The sequence below is a fragment of the Mustelus asterias genome, chromosome 10, assembly GCF_964213995.1.
Source record: "Mustelus asterias chromosome 10, sMusAst1.hap1.1, whole genome shotgun sequence".
NCBI classification, from domain to species: Eukaryota; Metazoa; Chordata; class Chondrichthyes; order Carcharhiniformes; family Triakidae; genus Mustelus; species Mustelus asterias.
The window spans coordinates 62,466,861-62,489,106 of record NC_135810.1 but is presented as its reverse complement, the minus strand read 5'-3'; the positions used below and the strand labels follow the sequence as shown (position 1 = coordinate 62,489,106).

General features: G+C 40.9%; 1 protein-coding gene across 1 annotated transcript in view; it reads left to right on the top strand.

Moving 5' to 3' along the window:
• The window catches only part of LOC144499631 (protocadherin Fat 3-like), a 696,014-nt gene that overhangs the window by 579,928 nt on the left and 93,840 nt on the right, over nt 1-22,246 (top strand). The window contains exons 11-12 of the mRNA XM_078221804.1: nt 1,320-1,530; nt 8,276-12,358. Coding sequence (XP_078077930.1) covers nt 1,320-1,530; nt 8,276-12,358 — 4,294 coding nt within the window. The remainder of the gene's footprint in view (nt 1-1,319; nt 1,531-8,275; nt 12,359-22,246) is intronic.

Below are 22,246 nucleotides of genomic sequence, written 5' to 3'. Positions count from 1 at the left end.
AGCAAATATATTGATATCCACATCTGTTTTTTTTATTCATAGTTGCAAAACTCCCCTTTCCTATCATTTTCTTGCGTGCGTGTGTGTATAATATATATATATATATGTGAAGTTATGACTATTCCCTGGGTTTCAATGTGTAAATCGATTCTACTTCTGATTTAACCTTTAAATATATCTTGCTGTCGGTAATTTTTTAAACATATCACACAGAGAGTTTGGGGAAACATGTCACAGCCTATTTCAAAAATTTAAAACACCTCTGCTTATGAACAGAGGGTGGGAAGATGAAGGAATTCAGTTTTGCCTCCCTCCCCTGTCAGCAACACATCAATTGCTGTTTGTGCAAGAGTTCCAAATTTTTACCTCCCTTTTGTGTGAAGAACTGTTTCCTAGCCTCATTTCTAAAAAGTACAGTGCTATGTTTTAGACTCCCCAACTAGTGGAAATAGTTTCTCCTGATCTATCTTTTCTGTTGTCTTTGTTATTCCTTCAAAGCAAATGTGCTGACATTGAAATCCATCTGCCACAGTTTTTGTTTTTTTATAATATCTCATTATAATTTTGTACTTGCACCTACACTTTCTATGATTCTAGTCTTTGTACCAACTCCTTGGGAATCCCATTGTATACTTTACCTGATCTGAAAAATCAACCTTTTCCGGCAGTCAGCCAACTTTGTATTCATGCTGCCATTTTCCTTTTCATTCCATTGGCTTCAACTTTTATAATGACTCTTTTTTGTGGCACTTAAAATGTTACTTCGTCAAAAATTTCAATAAAGATAGTTAAACATGATGTGCCTTTAACAAATCTGTAGTGCCTTTCCTTACTAAACTTGTTCAAAGAACTGCTGATTTTGTCCCAGATTATTGTTTATAAAGGCTTTGCACTACTGAGGTTAAACTGACTGGCCTGTAGTTTCCTTGCTTTGTCCTTGCATCTTTTTTTGAACAAGAGTGTAGCATTTTCAATTCCTCAGTCCCCGGTACCAACGGAGGATTGAAAGATTATGGCAAGTCTGTGCAGAACTTCCATCCTTACTTCTGCTTTTATCAAGGAAGAAGATGCTGCCAAGTCATCGTGAAATAGGAGGAAGTTGAAATACTGGATAAGCTAAAAATTGACAAAGAGAAGTCATTAGAAATATTGGCTGTACTTAAAGTAATCAGAACCAAATGGGATGAATTTGAGGACTCTGAATAGCTGTTAATATGTATTTGGTACTGAACTACCATTAATGCAAAACAAATGTTGTCAATAACTACTGTTTTAAGTGCTCAGACCTGTTAAAGTAACTTCTGAATTTATTTCACCAGGTCCGAGATCAAGAGTTTCCATATCGACGTAACTTGGTACGCGTTATCATAAATGTAGATGATGCCAATGATCACGCTCCATACTTCACTAATGTTGTGTATGATGGTTCGGTTTTTGAGTCTGCTGCTTTTGGCTCTGCTGTGCTGCAGGTTACAGCCCTAGACAAGGATAAAGGTCAAAATGCTGAACTACTCTACAGTATTGAAGGAGGTGAGTAAAGATGGCCTCTTCTTCACTGGAGGGATTCTATGAAATTCTATGAAAAAGGTCCCTGTGAGCAAAAAAAATGAGTATTAAAACCAGAGGTGTTGGGATTGAACAATCCTATCTAAGATTTTCTGCCATATAGCTAACGTATCAAACTGTGCTAAAATCATTCGCAAGATTTAAAGTGAGAAGCTGTGTCTGTTGCCCAGTCGGGAAATGCTCATGGGGCCACAAAGCATTATTTTTGCAGGATTTACAGGTAGAGCGTCTCGAATCCGATCATCTGAAACTCAGCAATATCCAAAAACTGGATTTTATTTTAAGCTGCCGTGCATGAATTCTTATTATTAGAAAAATAAAATAACTTACTAGCTTGATGGACTAGGAGCTACAGGCATGCTGACTTCGCTCAGTGGTGTTTCCTGGTTCAAGCAACTTCTGACCTGATCCAAGCCAGACTGCTCAACCAAATACCCGGTAGGATCCTAAATCCAGTAGGGGCTCAGTCCCGAGGTGGCCAGTTTTGAGACTGTTACCTGTATTTACCCACATTCAAACCCCAGACTGAATCAAAATAATACTTCCTATTTAACTAGGTTTTTTTTTAAACATGATGGATGATCTATATATCAGAAAGTATTGTTTCTCTTCACCTGCAAAGCATATTTAAAATAAACCTCCTTGTAACCTATCCAGGTTTTCATTAAAAAGCTTTAAAAATCAAGGACTATAATTGGTCCTTGACAACAGCATCAAACGGGCACAAAATGAATTGGCAGACTGTTTGGTAGATGTTCCATTTTTATCTAAGTGCCAGGCATCGATCCTTCATAGAATCTTAGACCAGAATTTTACGTCCCCAATGCCCCTAGGAGCAGGTCCCTGGAACTTTACTGGTCTCGGTGGTGCACCACATGATGGACTGCTGAAGTCCCAACCGTAGCCATTGTTCCTGATGGCATGGCTGGGACTAAAGAGCTGCCAACCATCTGATCGGCCAGGATAAGAGACAGGATAAGTTCTCAAATGGGGACAAAAGCCATCACCTGAACCACTTGACAGACAGACAGACAGACAGACAGCTGTTGAACCAGGTTCTGGCCTCCCAGACCTGCAGAGATGAGCTCACTATTGACCTTTGAGCCACGGTAGAGCCACTGCCTCCTCAAAACAATTTCAGCTATAGAATCTTATAGTGCAGCAGGAGGTCATTTGACCTGTCAAGCCTTTGCCAGCCCACACCTCAGCTTTTTCTCTATAGCCCTGCAAATTAGTCTTCTTCAAGTACACAGCCAATTTCCTTTGGAAAGTTGTGATGAACATTGACATAGCTTCCATACAAGAATCCAGGCTCATCGAGAGTGGATCACTGAAAGACAAACATTATGTGTCACCCAGCAAGGGGAGGAGTTCAGAAGAAAAGCTTGATGATGGAAGCCCTCGCAAATGGTTCAGAAAGTATGCTCTCTATCTGAATGTCAACTCTAACAGGCCTGGGTAACCATATGAATTTCTATGTTCCAAAACTGTGCTGCACTAGACAAATGAAAGACTAGTTGTACATGGAATTTGACACTGCTCTCAGCAGAATCTCTAAGACAGACAATTTCAATGCGAGAATGGATATGGACCATGAGACCTGGCCCTCCTGCCTCACACATAGTTGCACAAGAAGGATAAATGAAAATGGACAGAGACTGCTTGAACTTTGCTTCTACCATGAGCTTTGTGTAACTAAAACATTTAGTCAGAACAAAGTTTGCTGGAAACATCTCGGTATCAGAACAGTGGCACCAACTGGATATGATCATCACCAGACATAACTCTCCCAACAGCATTCTCAACACACCCAGCAACCAGAGCGCTGACTGCAATACAGAAAACCCTGGTGCACACCAGGGAAGCTTTTCCATTTAAAATAGAAAGATTGTCCTCGTGCCAACGTCAATCATACTACCTACCCAGATAAGAAATACAATGACTTGCCTGAACATGCACTGTCTGGTATTTCCATCCAGATTACAGAAGCAAAGTGGAACATATTTTGATACACCATTTACAATTACGCATTCTCGACACTTGGGAACCAAGGGGAAAGAAATCTGATTGGTTCAAGGCTAACATCATTGTATTGGAATTTGTCATTAAGGACAAGTGATCCACTCCCATTAATTCCCGAAAAGTCCCACAAACTGCTCGGCAGGGTGTTAGTGACTGCTGGTTACCACACTATCCAGAGCTTTTTCAACAGGGAACATTATGGACATGTCTGATGGGATCAGAAAGGTAACAGATCCATCAAAAACAAAGGCAGGGGAGGTCATCACCAACTGCAATAAATAAGAGAGATGAATGGAACAGTGCTCCAGAGAGAATAGGGTCACTGAGGAAGCTCCAACCACCATAGAGAGCCTGCCTATCATGGAAGAGCTAGATTTATAACCCAGAGTGGAGGTCCTTAACAAAGCTTTTTGCCATTGGCAAAGCTCTGGATGCTAATGCTTTCCCACCTGAACTCATCAAGTGTGTAGAACTGGCACTCGTGTAGCACATGCACAAACTTCTCCGTTTCTGCTGAGGGAGGGGGCAGTGCCTCAGGGTATGCATGATGCAAAGATTATGACCCTGTACAAGAACAAGGGCAACCACCATGATCGCAGCAAGTATCAAGGTATTGCCCTGCTGAGCATTATGGGAAAGATATCTACCCATGTTGCTCTTGTTAAATTCTAGATTTTGGCTGGACAAATCTATCCCACATTCCAGTGGGGTTTCAACTGGAAGATCTACAATTGACAAGGATTTCTGGCAGCTGAAAAAGAATTGCTGTAAACAAAGGAAACCACTATACATTGCGTTCATCGACCTCATCAAAACATTTGACCACATGAACAGAGGTGATCAATTTAACTCTTGAATAAAATTGGCTGCAGCCAAAGTTGCTCAGTGGGATCAACTATTTCCATGACAACATGATGGTCAAGGTCAGCTAAGATGTGACAACATCGGAATTCTCTGAACTCCGCAGTATGGTCATAATAGGGTTGTGTGTTAGCAATGACACTCTTTGGCATACTCTTCTCTTTGCTTCTGTCATATGTCTTCAGATCGTCTCTTGAGAATATCTACTTGCATATCAGAACTGACAGAAAGTTGTTCAGCTCTGCCCACCTGAGATCCAAGACAAAAGTTCATCAAGTCCTCATCAGAAGCTTGCAGATCACAACATATGCTAGGCAGGAGAAAATCTATATAATTTCAATCTTTGCTCTCTCAGGTGTATCTTTGCATCTCTTAACAGGACAAGGTCACCAATTCAGAAGTCCTGGAGTATGCTAATTCCACCAGTGTATACTCATTACTAAGCGAAAAATGTTTGTGCTGGCTCAGTCATGTTCATTGGATGGATGATGGTTGTATACCCAAAGACCTTCTGGACGCTGAGCAAATGATATATAAGGATTGGCAATTAATGCTGGCCTCGTCAGCGATGGCCACATCCCATGAATTAATTTTTAAAATGTCAGGCACTAATGGCCATGACCTAAGAAGGCAGGCTCTCCAGAGGAGTAGTGTATGAGGTGAGAAGAAATGAAAAACTCAGCTGGCTGAAAAATAGGCTGTAAATACAGAATCAAACAAATCATACATCTCTGCACTGTCTTCATCTGCAGCAAATATGGCAGAGACTGCTATGTCAGTATGAACCTCTTGAATAACGTCAGGCAATATTTAACAGAGTTGACCACCAAGGTATTGTCTCATGAGACAGAAGGATGCTTAAGGTGGAATCTGATTTTATCATATTTTGTAGTAGATATGACTGTATACTGCAATTACAATCTATTATACAGTAATCTATAATTACTGTAGATAATTTGTATTATGCATTGCAGATCATACCAGCCTTCCATGTAAATACATTTCAGCCTCATTTCCATTCTAGCTTTTTTGCCAATTATTTTAAATCCATGACTGTGTTATTGAGCATTCGTCAGAGGAAGTAGTTTCTCCCTGCTTTAGCAAAATCCTTCATAATTTTGAATTCCTCTATCGGGGTATTTTTCCTTTCAATTACAACCTCTCTGCTCTAAGAGAACAATCCCAGTTTCTGCAATCTTTCCACATACTTAAATTCCATTATCCCTGGTATTATCCTGGTAAACCTCTTGTGTATCCTTGCCAGAGCCTTGGCATCCTTCCTAAAGTGAAATGGCAGAATTGTACAAAAGTGTCCTGCTGAAATCTAACCAGCAATTTGTAAAGGTCTGGCATGACATCCTTTTTATAATCAATGCCTTGATTCACAAAGTCAAAGACCCATAGGTAGGCCTCTTTATCAGCTTGCTCTGACCCCTTAAAGAATTTGCAAGCATATGCCCCTAATTTCTTCTTCTTTTGCACCCTCAAAATAAAAGCATTTAGATGGTACTGCTTCTCAATATTGTTCTTCCACAGGCATTACTTCACACTAATCTGCAGTAAATTGCATTGGTCATGTGCCACCAATTCACCAGCCTGTCTGTTTCCCCATGAGGTCTACTGTTATCCTGCTCAATATTTATTGTGTTACCAAGTTTTGCATTATGTATAGACCATGAAATAGTGCTCCCTATATCAAGTCCAGATCATTTATATTCAAAAGACAAGCAATGATCGAGCCCTAGGGTAACCACTGCATATTTCCCTCCAGTCATAAAAAAATCCAAAAACATTGCCCCCTATCTCGTGGCCAATTTCATATCCAAGTTATTACCGTCCCTTTAATCTGTGCATTTATATGGAAGTCTGTTATGCAATACCTTGTTGAATGCCTATTAAAAGTCCAGGTTTACAACATCATCTACCTTCATCAACCCCTTCTGTTATTTCATCAAAGATTTCAATTAGATTAGTCAGCCACAATTTGCCCTTAACAATCCTTCCTGGCTTTTCTTATTACCCATGCTTCTCCAGATCAGACTTAATTTGGTTCTTGTCAATCGAGTAGCTATCCTGTTACTGGCGTTAGACTGATGAATCTGTTTACCTGGTTTATTCCTAACCACTTTTCAGAGCATGGTTGTAATATGTGCAATTCTCCAGTCATGAAGTCATACGGCGCGGAAAGCGACCCTTCGACCCATTGTGTTTGCACCAGCCATCAAGCATCTGTCTAGTCTAATCCCATTTTCCAGAACTTTATCCGTAGCCTTGTATGCGTTGGCATTTCAAGTGCTCATCTAAATGCTTCTTAAATGTTGTGAGGACTCGTGCCTCTATCACCCTTTCAGGCAGTGAATTCCAGTTTCCCACCACCCTCTATGTGCAAAAGCTTTTCCCCAAATCTCCTCTAAATCTCCTGTCCATTACCTTAAATCTATGCCCACTGGTTATTGACCCCTCCACTAAGGGAAATTTTTTCTTCCTATCTGCTCTATCTATGTCCTTCATAAGGTTTCCTCAATCAGGTCCCCTGTCAACCTTCTCTCCTTTAAATACAACCACCCCAGCCTAATCTGCCTCTCTTCACAGCTGAAATGTTCCAGCCCAGACAACATCCTGCTGAATCTCTTCTGCGCCCTTTCTAGTGCAATCAGATCCATCCTGCAGTGTTGCAACCAGAACTCAACACAGTACTCCAGCTGTGGCCTAACAAGAGTTTTATACAGCTCCATCAGAACCCCCCTGCTCTTAAATTCTATGCCTCAGCTAATAAAGGCAAGTATCCCATATGCCTTTTTAACCATCTTATCTATCTGTCCTGCTCCCTTCAGGGATCTATGGACATGCACCCCAATGTCCCTCTGGTCCTCTGCACTTCCTAGTGTCCTACTGTTCATTGTGTATTCCTTAGTCCCCCCAAAATGCATCACCTCATACTTTTCACGGTTAAGTTCCATTTGCTACTGTTCTGCCCATCTGACCAGCCCCACTATATCGTTCTGTAATCTAAGGCTTTTCTCCTTACTATTTACCGCACCACCAATTTTTCTGTCATCTGCAAACTTACTGATCACACCCCCCACATTTCCACCTAGATCACTGGCACCAGTCCCATTACCAAGGAGAATTGAAAGATTGTGCTCCATTCTTCTTCTGTCTGCACCTTAGCTTTCCTCAGCAATACATCCCATCCGGATGAGGTGATTTATTAACTTTGAATGATTTCAGTCCTTTATCCTATCCAACATCTTTTACTCACCTCCTCTTCTACTGGAACATTGGATGAGATTTTAACTCCCTCAAAACTCATTCGCTTACACAGAGTTAAAATTGAGCAAATTAACTTTATCCTCTTTTGTGAAAATAGATGCAAAGTGCTCAATCAGTTCCTTGTGCCATCATAAGATGAAGCAAACCGGCCCCATTCCTATCACTACTTTTTGATTGTTACAGATTATGCTCACAAATCCTGTCTTCTATTCTTTCTTTGCCTTTCTTGTACCCTTTTTCAATTTTGGATTCCTAATTGAACTACTGACCAGTTATTACATCTCTTCATAATAATGGTGCCACCTTCATAAAATCTCTTGGATTTTTACTGTCTCTGAATCAGTTTAAATAATATAGTTTAAAATGTATATAATGAAATTTTATTTTGGAAGTTTCTCTACCTTGAGTGGCCTAAATAGCTTGCAACAATGAGATAAAAATATTAATTTTAATTCGGGATTCAACTTAATAAATTGTGAGTTATAGTCTGTTTAATAACTGGGAGAATATGTATTTTTTTAAAAATTTATGATCATTCTCTCTCCTTTTTCAGGAAACAATGAGAACACTTTTAAAATCGAACCAGTTTTGGGAATTATTACTGTGGCTAAAGAACTAGACCTCTCATCCCTTGGCCAGTATGTTTTGACTGTCAAAGTGACTGATCGGGGCTTACCAGCCCTTTCTGCTACTGCAATTGTACGTATCTCTGTGACTTTCTCGGACAATGCACAACCCAAGTTCCTCCAGAAAGAATACATGATCGAAGTCAATGAAAATGCCAGTGCTGGTACCTCAGTGATAATGATCTCGGCAGTGAGTCAATCCACAATAGTTTATGAAATAAAAGTTGGAAATCCGGAAAATGTGTTCACAGTAAACCCTTATTCTGGAGTCATTAGTGTTCAGAAAGCACTCGATTATGAACAAATTCCTTTCTATCAGCTGATTGTGCAGGCAACCAACATGGCAGGAATGTCTTCAAACATTACCGTCAGTATTCATATTGTTGATGAAAATGACAATCCTCCAATATTTCTGCATTCAATATACTTGGGTAGCATTAGTGAGGCTGCTCCAGTCAACAGTGCTGTTTTAATTACTGGCAATAACCCACTAGTTATAAGAGCCACTGATGCCGATTGCAACCAGAATGCACTGCTTGTCTATCAAATTGTTGAATCGATGGCAAAGAAATATTTTTCAGTCGATTCGAGTACAGGGGCAATCAGGACTATAGCAAACCTAGATCATGAAAAAATTCCAATTTTCCATTTCCAAGTGCATGTCAGAGACAGTGGAAATCCACAGCTCACGGCTGAAATTCCAGCCGAGGTTACCATCCATGTGACTGACATCAACGATTCACCACCAAAATTCAGCCAAGATGTGTACGAAACTGTCCTTCTCCTGCCGACATACACTGGTGTTGAGGTTCTCACTGTTTCAGCCACAGATCCTGACTTTCAAGTATTATCAGAGTTGACTTACACATTGATTGATGGAAATACAGGGAATTGTTTTCTGATTGGTCTGAAAAGTGGATTGATCACAATAAAGAATCACACTCTTGTTGACGAGCTCTACAGGCTTTCTGTTCGTGTGTCTGACGGGAAGTTCAGCAGCACAGCTCTGGTAAAAATAAAAGTGAAGGATGCAATCGACAGTGGCCTGCGGTTCACTCAAAATTTCTACTCATCTTCCATCTTGGAGAACAGCACAGAGATAAAAAAAGTGGCTGTGGTAAATGCAGTGGGCAATCGGCTTAATGAGCCATTGAAATACAGGATTTTGAACCCTGGCAACAAGTTTACAATTAAATCCACTTCAGGAATTGTGCAAACGATGCCTGTGTCATTTGACAGGGAAGAAAAAGAGTTATATGAGTTAGTGGTGGAAGCAAGTCGTGAGCATGATCCCTGGTGTGTTGCACGGGTAGTCATTAAGGTCCAGGTTGAAGACATTAATGATAATCCACCAGTATTTGTGGGCCTTCCTTATTATGCTGCAGTTCAAGTTGATGCAGAACCAGGTGCTGTCATATATCATATCACAGCTATGGATCGTGACAAGGGTAAAAATGGAGAAGTAACTTACTTTCTTAGGGATGGATATGGTCACTTTGTAATTGATCAGTATACAGGTGTTGTCATGTTACAAGAATCCTTTCAATTTGATTTATCCAATGTTGAATACGATGTTGTAGTCATCGCAACAGATGGGGGTTCTCCTTCTCTTTCCACAATTGTAGAACTTCCCATCACAGTAGTTAATAAAGCAATGCCTGTCTTTACAAAACCGTTTTATGCAAAAACTATAAATGAAGACATACAACCATACAGCCCTATCCTCGGCGTCAATGCCACAAGTCCTGAAGGTCAAAGTCTAATATATACTATCACTGATGGAAATCCCTTGAAACAGTTCAGTATAAATTTTAATACAGGAATCTTGAGTGTCATCCGCCCTCTGGACTATGAAGCTCAATCCAGCTATAAAATGACTGTAAAGGCAACAGATTCGCTCACAGGTGCTCTAGCTGAGGTGACTGTGGATATATCAGTAAATGATGTTAATGACAACCCTCCAGTTTTTGAAAAAACTCTATATGAAGCAACCCTTTCTGAATCTTCAATGGTTGGAACACCCGTGCTGCAGGTTATTGCTGTGGATGCAGATTCTGAAAATAGTAGATTAGTACGCTATCAGATTGTCCAGGACAATTTAAACAGTACGGACTATTTTCACATAGACAGCACAAGTGGGTTGATTCTAACATCACGCATGCTGGACTATGAGCTAATTCAACGGTATAGTTTTATAGCTAGAGCAATAGACAATGGCATCCCCCCAATGAGCACTGATGTCCCAGTCATTGTTTATGTAACCGATATGAATGATAGCCCACCAGTTTTTAACCAGCTTCTGTACGAGTCTTATGTGAATGAACTTGCACCACATGGTCATTTTGTAACTTGCGTCCAGGCATCTGATGCAGATAGCTCTGATGCTGAAAAATTAGAGTACAGCATCCTGTCTGGTAATGATCACATGAATTTTGTCATGAACAGCAAAAGAGGGATTATTACACTTTCCAACCACCGCAAACAAAGAATGGACTCTGTGTACAACTTAAATGTCTCTGTATCAGATGGCATTTTTACCAGCACTGCTCAAGTGCACATCCGAGTACTTGGTGCCAATCTGTACAGCCCTGTCTTTTCAAGCAATGTTTATGTGGTTGAATTGAGAGAGAACTCTGCCATTGGAAGGAAGGTGACTCAAGTGATGGCTACTGATGGAGATTCTGGGGAATATGGGACCATTAACTACCTTATACTGAATAACGTTGCAAGAGAGCGGTTCTCTATTGATTCCGCAGGTCAGATTATTATAACTGAAAAACTAAACAGGGAAGTTCCTCTGGAGAGTGATGTTGATATTACAGTGATGGCTGTTGACGGTGGTGGTAGAGCAGCATTCTGTACTGTGAAGGTCATTCTGGTGGATGACAATGACAACGCTCCCCAGTTCATGGCCTCAGAATACAGAGCAAGTGTCAAAGCAGATGTGACAGAAGGGTCCTTGATCATCCAAGTCGAAGCTTTTGATCCAGATGAAGGAGAAAATGCTAAAATCCTGTATTCATTGTATAGTGAAGACTCAGATTACGTAACGAATGCAATAGAAATTGACCATGAAACTGGATGGATTGTCACAAAGGGAAAATTCGACCATTTAAAAAATACAATTCTCTCTTTCTTCGTGAAAGCCTCAGATGGTGGTAGCCCTGTGAGGAGTGTTCTTGTTCCTATATACTTTCACGTGCTTCCTCCTGAAACAGTCTTTCCAGCTTTTTTGCAGCACCAGTATTCATTCATGTTACCAGAGGATGTCCCTATAGGAAGTACAGTTGGTACAATCCAAGTTTTGCCTCACCAGACTGTTCTGTTCAGTATAATTAATGGAGGATTATCAAAAAATAACCTGGATGGAATGTTTGTAATAGATTCACACACAGGTGTGTTAAAATTGGACAAGAAACTTGATTATGAAGCAACTCCTTTTTATGAGTTTTTGGTCACAGTCACAGTTCATAATGGGAGAACTGACATCATTTTGACAACTAATGTTAAAATTGAAGTGATGGATTTGAATGACAACAAACCTATCTTTCAAACTAACCCATATGAGGCTGTGGTAATGGAAGGGATGCCTATAGGAACCAAAGTAATCCAGGTCCAAGCAGTTGATGAAGATTCAGGAACCAATGGACAAGTTATGTACAGTATGCTGCCAGCAGCTCAATCACAACTTGAAGAGGTTACAGACACATTTGCCATTGACAGCAACAGTGGCTGGATCAGAACTCTCAAAGACCTTGACCATGAAAGGCAGCCCATCTACACTTTTACAGTGGTAGCTTTGGACCATGGTGAGATAATATCTCTGTCGTCAACAGCAATCGTTCAAGTAGCTGTTACAGACATAAACGACAATGCTCCAAATTTTGTGAATGAGATATATAGGGGATCTGTTAGAGAGAGTGATTCACCTGGAGAGGTTGTTGCGGTCCTTAGCACAAGAGATGATGACACATCTGAAATTAATCGCCAAGTCAGCTATCATATTACAGGTAAGGTCTGAATACACTGAAATGCACCTGTAAAAAAACTGCACAATATAGATAGTTATGGAATATCTGTAGAAAAATATATTAGTATTTTAGTGGTAATAGGGTTGCTAACCCACACTATTCAGGGACAAATCATTTACTAATCGATAAGGACTGCTTATGATACCAGTTATATTTGCAATTTAGGACACCAATTCACCTAAGTCACAAAGTTGTAATACTGCTTTATTATTGATGTCACAAGTCATTTAAGTGAATTAGAGTGACACCTACTTTGCATGATATTTTACATGAATGCTGTTTAAATTTACATGAATAATATTTAAAATTTCATTTATGCTAATACTATTCTGAGTATACTTATTCAAATCCATACCCGTTCCGTGTGGTAAATTATCTAACAAGTTAGAGTGCTAGTGAAATAAAACTTCATGTTTACCAAATGTGGATTTCCACATAATTAAAATTCTGTATGTGATTTTATTTCATAGTAAATGTTATGTTACATTTGCACAATTCAGTTCATTATGAGTAGCACCATTGTTTCCACTATAGTTTTCTGAAATGAATTTTGTTGAAGATTTTCATCTTGCACTCATCAGAACAATAGTAAGAATACCAATGTCAGGGGAAACAACGGGGGTGATTTTCAGCCCATGTTCTTCAGAGAGAATGGTGATGCTGGCTGAAAATCCAGAGAGAATTGGGAAATGGATTTTCTCTGGAGACAGGAGACATCACGCTCTGCGATTTTCCCCGCCTGTCTCTCTCTCTCTCTCCCCCCCCCACCCCACCACACCGATGACGTAGCAAGGTTCCTGCCCACAAAGGATTCGAGAACCTCATTTAAATTTATCTTAATGAATTTCAATGTAATTAACAGCCTGCTCTCCTCTTCCCCCCCCCCCACCCCCCCCCCCCCCCCCCGCCCTGCCATATATACCCCCCCAGCATATTTTTAAACCTCGCCAACGGAGGGTGAGGAGGGAGCCCCTGAGACCTCCGTGGTGGGGTGGGGAGAAGGAGGTTCTTTTCCTTTTTTTAGGATCCCAGTGCAGCCGACTTTGCTGGTGTGTTTAGGCCCTTCAAAATGATGTCATGAAACACGCTCCCCTGTGTTTTTTGGACAAAGTGCCATAAGATCTGCTTTTTCATCCAGTATGAAGTTATTCGCACTGACATTGATATTCTTGCAATTGTCATGATGAATGCAAGATAAAAAGCTTCAACACAATGACAGGAATTTTACCCCCCCCCTGCCCGTTACAAGAATCGGAGCGGGCAAGGGCGGTACATGGAAAGGACTGTTGACCTCGGGCGGAATTTTACAGTTTCAGGATGAGCGAGGCCATAAATTCCTGCTCAATGTCTGTCTTGAATAAACTCGAGCTCTGTACTACCAAATGACAATAAGAAGAGTGTTGTTGTCAAAGGACTATATTTAAACGATACGTGACCCTAAGTTTCCAAATGTCATTTAACATTTCCTCTAAAATGCAGAGGACAAAATAACAGTATTTTCAGGTTGATACTGTGAGGTGTCATATCAGTAAGAAAAGTAGAATCATAGAATGATTACAACACAGAATGAGACCATCGTTTGTGTGCCAGCTCTCTGCAAGACCAACTCAACTAATCCCATTCCCCTATCTTTTCCATCTATCCCTGCATTTCTTTCTCTATAGATAATTATTTAATTCTATTTTGAATGTCTCAATTAAATCTGCCTCCAAGGCACTCCTAAGTAGTACAATTCAGATCCGTATCACTTGCTATATAATAGGTTTTTCCTTACTGCCTCATTTCTTCTTTTATCAGTCACCTTAAATTGGTGTCCACTGGTTCTTTTTTCCTTCCACCAATTGAAACACTTTCTAGGTTTCTACTCTGACCAGACCCCTCATGATTTTTGAACACCCAAATTCCCTCTCACTCTTCTCGTCTCCAAGGAGAACACTCTCAGCCTCTGTTATCCAATCAAAGTTCCTCATTCCTGAAACCATTCTTGAAATTCTATTCTGAACCCTCTCTAATACCTTTGCAGTCTCCTGGAAGTTGATGGACACAGTACACCAGTTGAAGTTAGGTTAGTGTTTCATCAAGGTTTTTCTTTTGTATAGAGTATTCTATGCCCCTATTTATAAAGCCCCAGGAAGCTGTATGTTTTATTAACTGGCTTCTCAATCTGCCCTGCCACCTTCAATCAATTGTGTACATATACCCTAGCTTCCTCTGCTCCTGTATGCCCCCTTTAGCATTGTACCCTTATTTTGTATCACCTCTGCTCATTCTTCCTACCAGAATTAATTTGCACTTGACTACATTGAATTTCATCGGCCATTTGTCCGCCCATTCCATTAGCCTGTCAATGTCCTTTTGAAATTTATCACTTATCCTCCTCACAGTTCATTATACTTCCAAGTTGTGTGTCATCTGCAAATGCTGGAATTGTGCCCAACGCACCTAACACTGGATCGTTAATATACAGCATAAAAGTCAGAAGTCCTGACATCGACCAGTGGGGAACCCCACTATATACTTCCTCCAGTTTACCACTATTCTCTGTTTCCTGTCAGACAACCAATTTATTATTCATGCTGCTACTGCCCCTTGATTGCATGAGCTCTAACTTTGCTGGCAAGCCTGTTATGTGGCACTTTTTCAAATACCACTTGGAAGTCCATATATGCTACACCAATCATATCATTCTCAATAACTCTCTCTATGCTGATGTATTTTCTAGTATCAGAGATTAAATACTTAAGTCATTTGAAAAGACAAAATAAACTGACGTTGTTCTCCTTATAGCAGAGAACGTTAAGGTGAGAATTGAAGGGTTTTGATTGAACAATTTGAACTGTTTCCAGTCACAGGAAGGGCAGAAACTAAATTATGCAAACTTAGTAATTGACAAAATAATCAGAGGTGACGTTGTGGAGAAAAATTACGCCTCGGTTGTTATGACCTGAGTGCACTGCCTGAAAATATTGTGGGAACGGTTTCAATTATAACTTTCGAAATGGAATTGGATAAATACTTGAAAAAGGAAAAAGATCCTTTGATATGGGGAGAAAAGCATGAGAATGGGACTTTCAAAAAGTTAACACATATGAAAGGCTGAATGAACATCTTCTGTGTTGCATTATTCTATGATGGGGAGAATGGCTTAATTCAATCATAGCTGGCTGCTAACATAAATTGAAAATTACCGTACAATTTTAAATACTGTACTAAGTAAAAACATCCGTGCAAATGTATCTAAAGCATTTTTAAAATTGTAGCTTTCATTTATGTAGTACTAATAGTGTGTCCGATAATTTCTATGATGATAAGGAGCACTTACTTTATGCAGAGCTTGCAGATTTATTAATCTTTAGTTTACTAGAAAAGTCATTTACTAGGAAATCCACTATATGGGTGCGGGATGTGCATATTGAGAAAAACAGAATTACCCCACTCAAAGTAGAAGTGCTGATCAGTCAGCTACAATTATGTGTAAGACTGAGTTGTCCTGTAGAGAATTTGACTTATGATTCCTCCAGAAATAAACACAGCTCCTTCCCTGGAGAGAACATTGATGAGGTTGTTAAAGCCTGACAGCGGCAAAAGCTGGGAGATTACCATCTGCTGTTGCTACCCTCGAGTGAATGAAACATACAGTGGCAATATGTAATATTTCAGTGGAAAATGCATTTTTACGTTTGGAGCATATCAGCTGAATGTCTTTATTATCTAAGAACCATCTAGTCAGATACATTAACCATGTGCTACAATAAAATCATAGCTTTTTTAATTGTTTGATTGTTGGTACAAATAGTATATTTACATGCTTTGCATTAGGTTATATTACCTGTCCATTAACCAAACTGGAAGATACTTCATTTAGTGGTATGCTGTTTGATCATATGCCATATATACCTATTTTATATTGTTTCCTTGAAGCCGCATATGTTTCAGTAACAAAGTCAATGTAAAAGTAAGTAAACTTTTTCGAATAGTTTAGGATTCCTCCATTACTTAGGTTCAAAACTAATGGTTTTTTAAAAACGTGTTGTTTACTTGCTGTGAAGTAAATCAAGTCTATAGTGGCTACCAATGGTACTGATGTCACATGATCACTAGATAAGTGGCAAGTTATCACAGTTCTTAATTGTGGCGTTGTGGTCATGACTAAACATATGTGGCTATTGATAGTTTTCCTTTACACTTTATTTATTTCTTTACACTTTTTATTTATGCTATATGTTCATTGTAAACTGTTGACAGCAAATCATATTTTAGCACCACAATGCTAGAAATCGTAGCAAATGTTACAATGCTGTAATAATGTTATTAGAGTTATTAAGAGTAGGCTTGAAATCTTAACCTGTTTGAACCAAAATTAACATTTAAAATTCTTTAATGTTATTTTGCTTACTCCGTCTTCCCTGTCTCTTTACTCTGTCTCCCATTATTATTTTTGCTTTGTCTAATGTGTATCATGTTTCCAATTTTTCTAATTCCACTTTCCTAAATTAAAAATGTAATTTACTCATTCCCCTGAATGATTACACCATAACTAGTTCTATTGTATATCCCTAAATTGAAAGTAGTCCCACATGCCACTGTGTGAATAATTAATATTCATTAGCTTGTGAGCTAACAGCAAAACTAAAAAGAATTGCTCAGCATGCCCAACACTGACTGTCTTCACTGTGCTTTGTTGTCACATGGCTTCCTAAGCTCAACATAAGTGTCCAAGGAGATTACCTTTTGATTTGGAAATCTAACTACAATATGTCCTTGTTCAGCTCTTCCATTTGTAAAGAGATTTCAGACTTTGATTCTGCCACAAACCAAAAATACACTATGGGGTTGCATGTAAGTGGGGATAAGAGATCAAGCAAATCTTCACAGCATCGTCACATGGACTCACTGAAGCAGGCTGTGACTTAGTTGTTATTCCATAAGCTTTTATTCCAAAGTCACAACAATCCGGGTTTGAATTAGTTTTGAGAGTGTAAATATGGGGTATAATAGAATGATGGCTGTGCTACTGCACTCCAAATCACTCCAAATAATAACTGCAGTGGTTCAGGAAGAAGGCCCACCACTGTATCCTTAGAGCAACTCAGATTGAGCTCGTCACTAAAACCACATAATGTATGAACAAAATAAGCAGATTGGTATTCAGGCTCTGGTGTATAATCAGTGAAATAATTCCTGCCCTCTCTTCATTGTCTGCACAGTGGTGGTTGGAAATGAGTTGCATTTGAAATCATCTGACAGTATGTTATTATGTAGATAATAAGTGTCTAACCACCAATTGATTTCACTTCAAGGTAAAATTAAATCTAATTTGGTAAGTACAAATAAGCAGTTGTTCCATCAATAAAAAGCAGGATTTTTTGTGAGAAAGCATGGCCTGGAGTTTCAACTCAGTGGTACTGGTTTTCTCGATGCGATTCCCCATTATCAGTTTGCCCAGCACAAAATATTGCAAAAATTTTAAGTGCAAATTTTGTTCAGTGTATTGTGATTTTTCACAATCTTTTGCTTGAGGTTAAAAAAAACCATGCTGAAATCAGACTCCATCTGCAACTGGCTGTGCCCATCAAGGCAGCTTGTGTCCACCTACATAAAGATATTTTATAGTTCAGATTGTTTTACCTGTGTCTGTTTCCACCAGGTGCTCCGGTTTCCCCCCACTGTCCAAAGATGTGCTGGTTAGGTGCATTGGCCATGCTAAATTCAACAGGTGCCCGAACAGGTGCCGGAGTGTGGCGAGTAGGGGATTTTCACAGTAATTTCATTGCAGTGTTGATATAAGCCTATTTGGGACACTAATAAATAAACTTTAAACTTTACTATTCAGTCGATGATGCCTTGTGCCTGTAGAAAGAGTCACAAACCTGAGTACCCTCTCATTCTGACTGACGTTGCAGACGTATAATTGCCAAGCAAATAGCTCTCCAATCACTTGTCTTGTACATTTGTGGTCCACTGACTACAAGATCCTGCAACCCCACAGTGTCCAGGAACTATTCATAGAATAGTGGTGTCATTGAAGATGCTGTTAAAGTATGGCAGCGAGTCCAAGTTAGCAGAAAGAGGCCATTCAGCCCATCGAGCCTGAATCAACAACAACCCCACCCAGGCCCTATCCGTGTAACTCCAAATATTTACCCTGCTAGTCTCTTTGGCACTAAGGGGCAATTTAGCATGGCCAATCAACCTAACCCGCACATCTTTGGCGTGTGGGAGGAAACTGGAGGAAACCCATGCAGGCATGGGCAGAATGTGCAAACTCCACACAGACAGTAACCCGAGGCCAGAACTGAATGTGGGTCTGTGGTCTCTCTCAGCACCACCAGTCCCCCCTCTCCCCAGCATGGCCATCTTGTCTGGTCTCTATTTTCGGAGACCAGTAGTGATTTGTGCCAGGCTCCCGCTGCGTCCGGGCATTGGAGAATCCCGGGAGCAGGCAGAATCTGGCTTGAAACAGACAAAGCATATTTAATTGAATATTTCAAAGAATCCTTACATGCAGAATGAGGCAATTCGGCCCATCCAGTCTCCACCAACTTTCTGACAGAGCATCCTACCTGGGCCCTATCCCTTTAATGCCACGTATTCACCCAGCTAATCCCTCCAACTACACATCCTGGATCACTAAGGAGCAATTTAGCATGGCCAATCCACTAACCTGCAAATCTCTGGACTGTGGGAGGAAACCAGTGAACCTGGAGGAAGCCCACACAGACACAGGAAGCACATGCAAACTCCACACAGACAATCACCCAAGGCTGGAATTGAAACCAAGTCCCTGGCACCTCGAGGCAGCAGTGCTAACTATGCTAAATATGCTGATCAGATTACGTCTGGGCGCAGAGGCTGGGAAAATCCTAAAGGGCATTCTCGCTGGTGTTAAATGCACTAGACCCCTCCCCTTGCAATTCTCTGAACCTGTGCCATGATCTGCACTAGGCGTAACGCAGCTAAAAATTTGTCCCCAGGGAATATCAAGGCTATGGGGCTGGGCAGTGGGGCATGGCTCAGCATAGGGAGGATATGAGGCACTATGAGATGTGGGTAGAGTGGCATGGTTGTCATAGGTATTACTGGGATGATGAGGGTGGTTGGGGAGAATGAGGTGACATGGGTTGGCACGGATGTGAAATGGAAAGTGCGTAGGGGATCGAGGGGGAGAATCCTTACATGCAGAATAAGGCAATTCGGCCCATCCAGTCTCCACCAACTTTCTGACAGAGCATCCTACCTGGGCCCTATCCCTTTAATGCCACATATTCACCCAGCTAATCCCTCCAACTACACATCCTGGATCACTAAGGAGCAATTTAGCATGGCCAATCCACTAACCTGCAAATCTCTGGACTGTGGGAGGAAACCAGTGAAGGGGTAAAGGCTGGAGAGCTGTTTTTTGTTTTAATCTTTTTTCAAATAAGTTAAGCAAAGTGCTGGGGCACAAAGACAGGACTTTGGTCCATCTACCTTCACACCAAGCAGCAATTCCCAATCTAATCTTCATGTCTGGAATGAAAATCCCAATTTCTAAAGGTCAGGTTTGCAGAGCTGGAATTCCACCAGTCTCTATGCACCCAACCTGGGAGTGAAAATCTGGACCGTTATATTACTGTATACAGTATGCACCAGAATAATGCTGTTATGTATAACTACCATTAATATAGCTGCTGCTACATTTATGTTACAGTTTGCAACTATTGTGCACTGAGACCTGAATTTTCTCACAGACAAAGGGGCTCTCCATCTGTGTGAAAATGCTGGCAGAAGCCCAAATCCAGAAGTACAGCCCCAAAAGGCAAAATGCCTTTGTCATTTGGGAATGGAACATGACTATATTCTAAATTGGTTCATGAAGGCAGCTCCCCATATATATCAGAACTGCCTCCACTAGTGTGATTTTGGTGAGACAGATGTGTGAAACCCGAAGTCTGAAAATTAGACCTGAATGGAGCAGATCTTGAACCTTGTGGATTGTTTGGATAGCCAGAGTACCCTTTTGGAGAGGTACGGTAAACTTTTGGATATGATCTTGGTGGCATGGTTGTCTTTGAGTGAGGTAAGGTACCCCTTTGGGAAAGGTCAGGTATCCTTTGGGATGGTTTAAAAGGCAGACAGGAATTTGTGCAAAATGTCCATAAATAAACTCATAGGGGCTGTCAAATAACCATGGAACTGTCAAAGTTGTCAAAGAACTAGTAAAATGTCAAAGAACTGTCAAAACTGCCAAAGAACTGTCAGAGTTCATTGGAACAGTCTAAGTGGTCAAAGGATTTATCTCTGCCTGGCTTTAAGTGAAAGAAAATAAATGTGTGGAACTTTAAAAGATCAGTGCTGTCTATTTTGTTCTGTTGACATAAGTCTCAGCGATATCATGATAGGATTTGTGCTGCATAACTGATTTTACTATCCAACATTATCACAGTGGGGTACCTGTTAAATGAGAACTCTCGACTGAAAATGGTAATGGATAGAAATGTTTATTTTCATAGATTAGTTAAAGGAATTTCAATATATGAAACTTTAAAAAAATTAATTAGTTTTTTTTAAACAGTGACATAATCGATTGACATGTAACTTTCTTGTATATCATTATGGCTCCAGAGAATTTTCTCATGGTGGATGCTAGGTGAGTTGGTGTGGAGGGGATAAGGGCAAAGGGGAATGGTTGGGTATTATGGATTGAAATGAGTAAGCTCTAAAGTTAGCATTGGAGTTGTAAAGAGCCATTAGAATGAGTGGGAATCATGGGTAGGAATATGAGATATCAGGTTGTAGGGTGTGGGTTGAGGGGCATTGCATGGCAGGAACTGGAGGGTGATGTGGTTTAGTATGGAGCATAAGTTGGCATGGAGGGTATTAGGGGCCATGGGGGGGGGGGGTGGGGGTGGTGGATGAGACATGAGGCAGATATGGTTTGGTATGGTTGGAGCATACAGTGTGTGTGGGGGATGAGGGAGTGTGAGGGGTGAGGTTTGGAGGAATGTTTCTGTTTCAATCTTTCACACAGTGCTGAGGCAGGGCTTCTGCACAGACTGCCTCTGCATCCAACAGCCTCCACACTCATTCTGGGAGCAGCAGGCCAGATTTCTAATGCAGCCTGCAGCCCACTCTCCCCTACCCCATCCCATCCACCACTGCCATCCACCGAGTCCTGGATAGGAACATTCCATCCTCTGGGTTTGCTGTTATTTTCCTTTTGTTACATTAGAATATGTTCTCTGAAGTTTTTTTTAGGCATAGTGGAATGAATTATACAAGGTGCTGATTGCCTGCACCCTCCAACTAAAAGGTCGGGGTGGATTGGGGTGGGGGGAGAGAGGGGGTGGAGACCCTGCTGAGAGGAACACTGACTGCCCCACAGCCCGGGGCCTAAGGCAGGACTTGCATCGGTCTGCATCAGCAAGCTACTCCTCTCAACAGGCCAGGAGCTGTCAAGTACTTGGGGCAGTGCTGGATTATTTAGAATGGTTGGGGTTCTCACTGAGTGCCAAGCTGGCAGGTTCCAGTGAAAAGGGCAAAGGGGCTGGCTTTCAGAGACCGTGGTGGTAGGGCAACCTTGGAGAGTGGGCTCTCTGTGGGATGCAGGGAGTCTGTTAAGTAGAGAGGTGGCACGGTGGCACAATGGTTAGCACTGCTGCCTCACAGTGCCAGGGACCCGTGTTCAATTCCAGCCTTGGGTCACTGTCTGTGTGGAGTTTCCATGTTCTCCCCATGTCTGCGTGGATTTTCTCTGGGTGTTCCGGTTTTCTCCCACACTCCAAAGATGTACAGGTTAGGTTGATTGGCTATGGTAAGTTGCCACTTAATATCAGGGAGATTAGCAGGATAAATACATGGGGTTACCGGGATAGTGCCTGTGTGGGA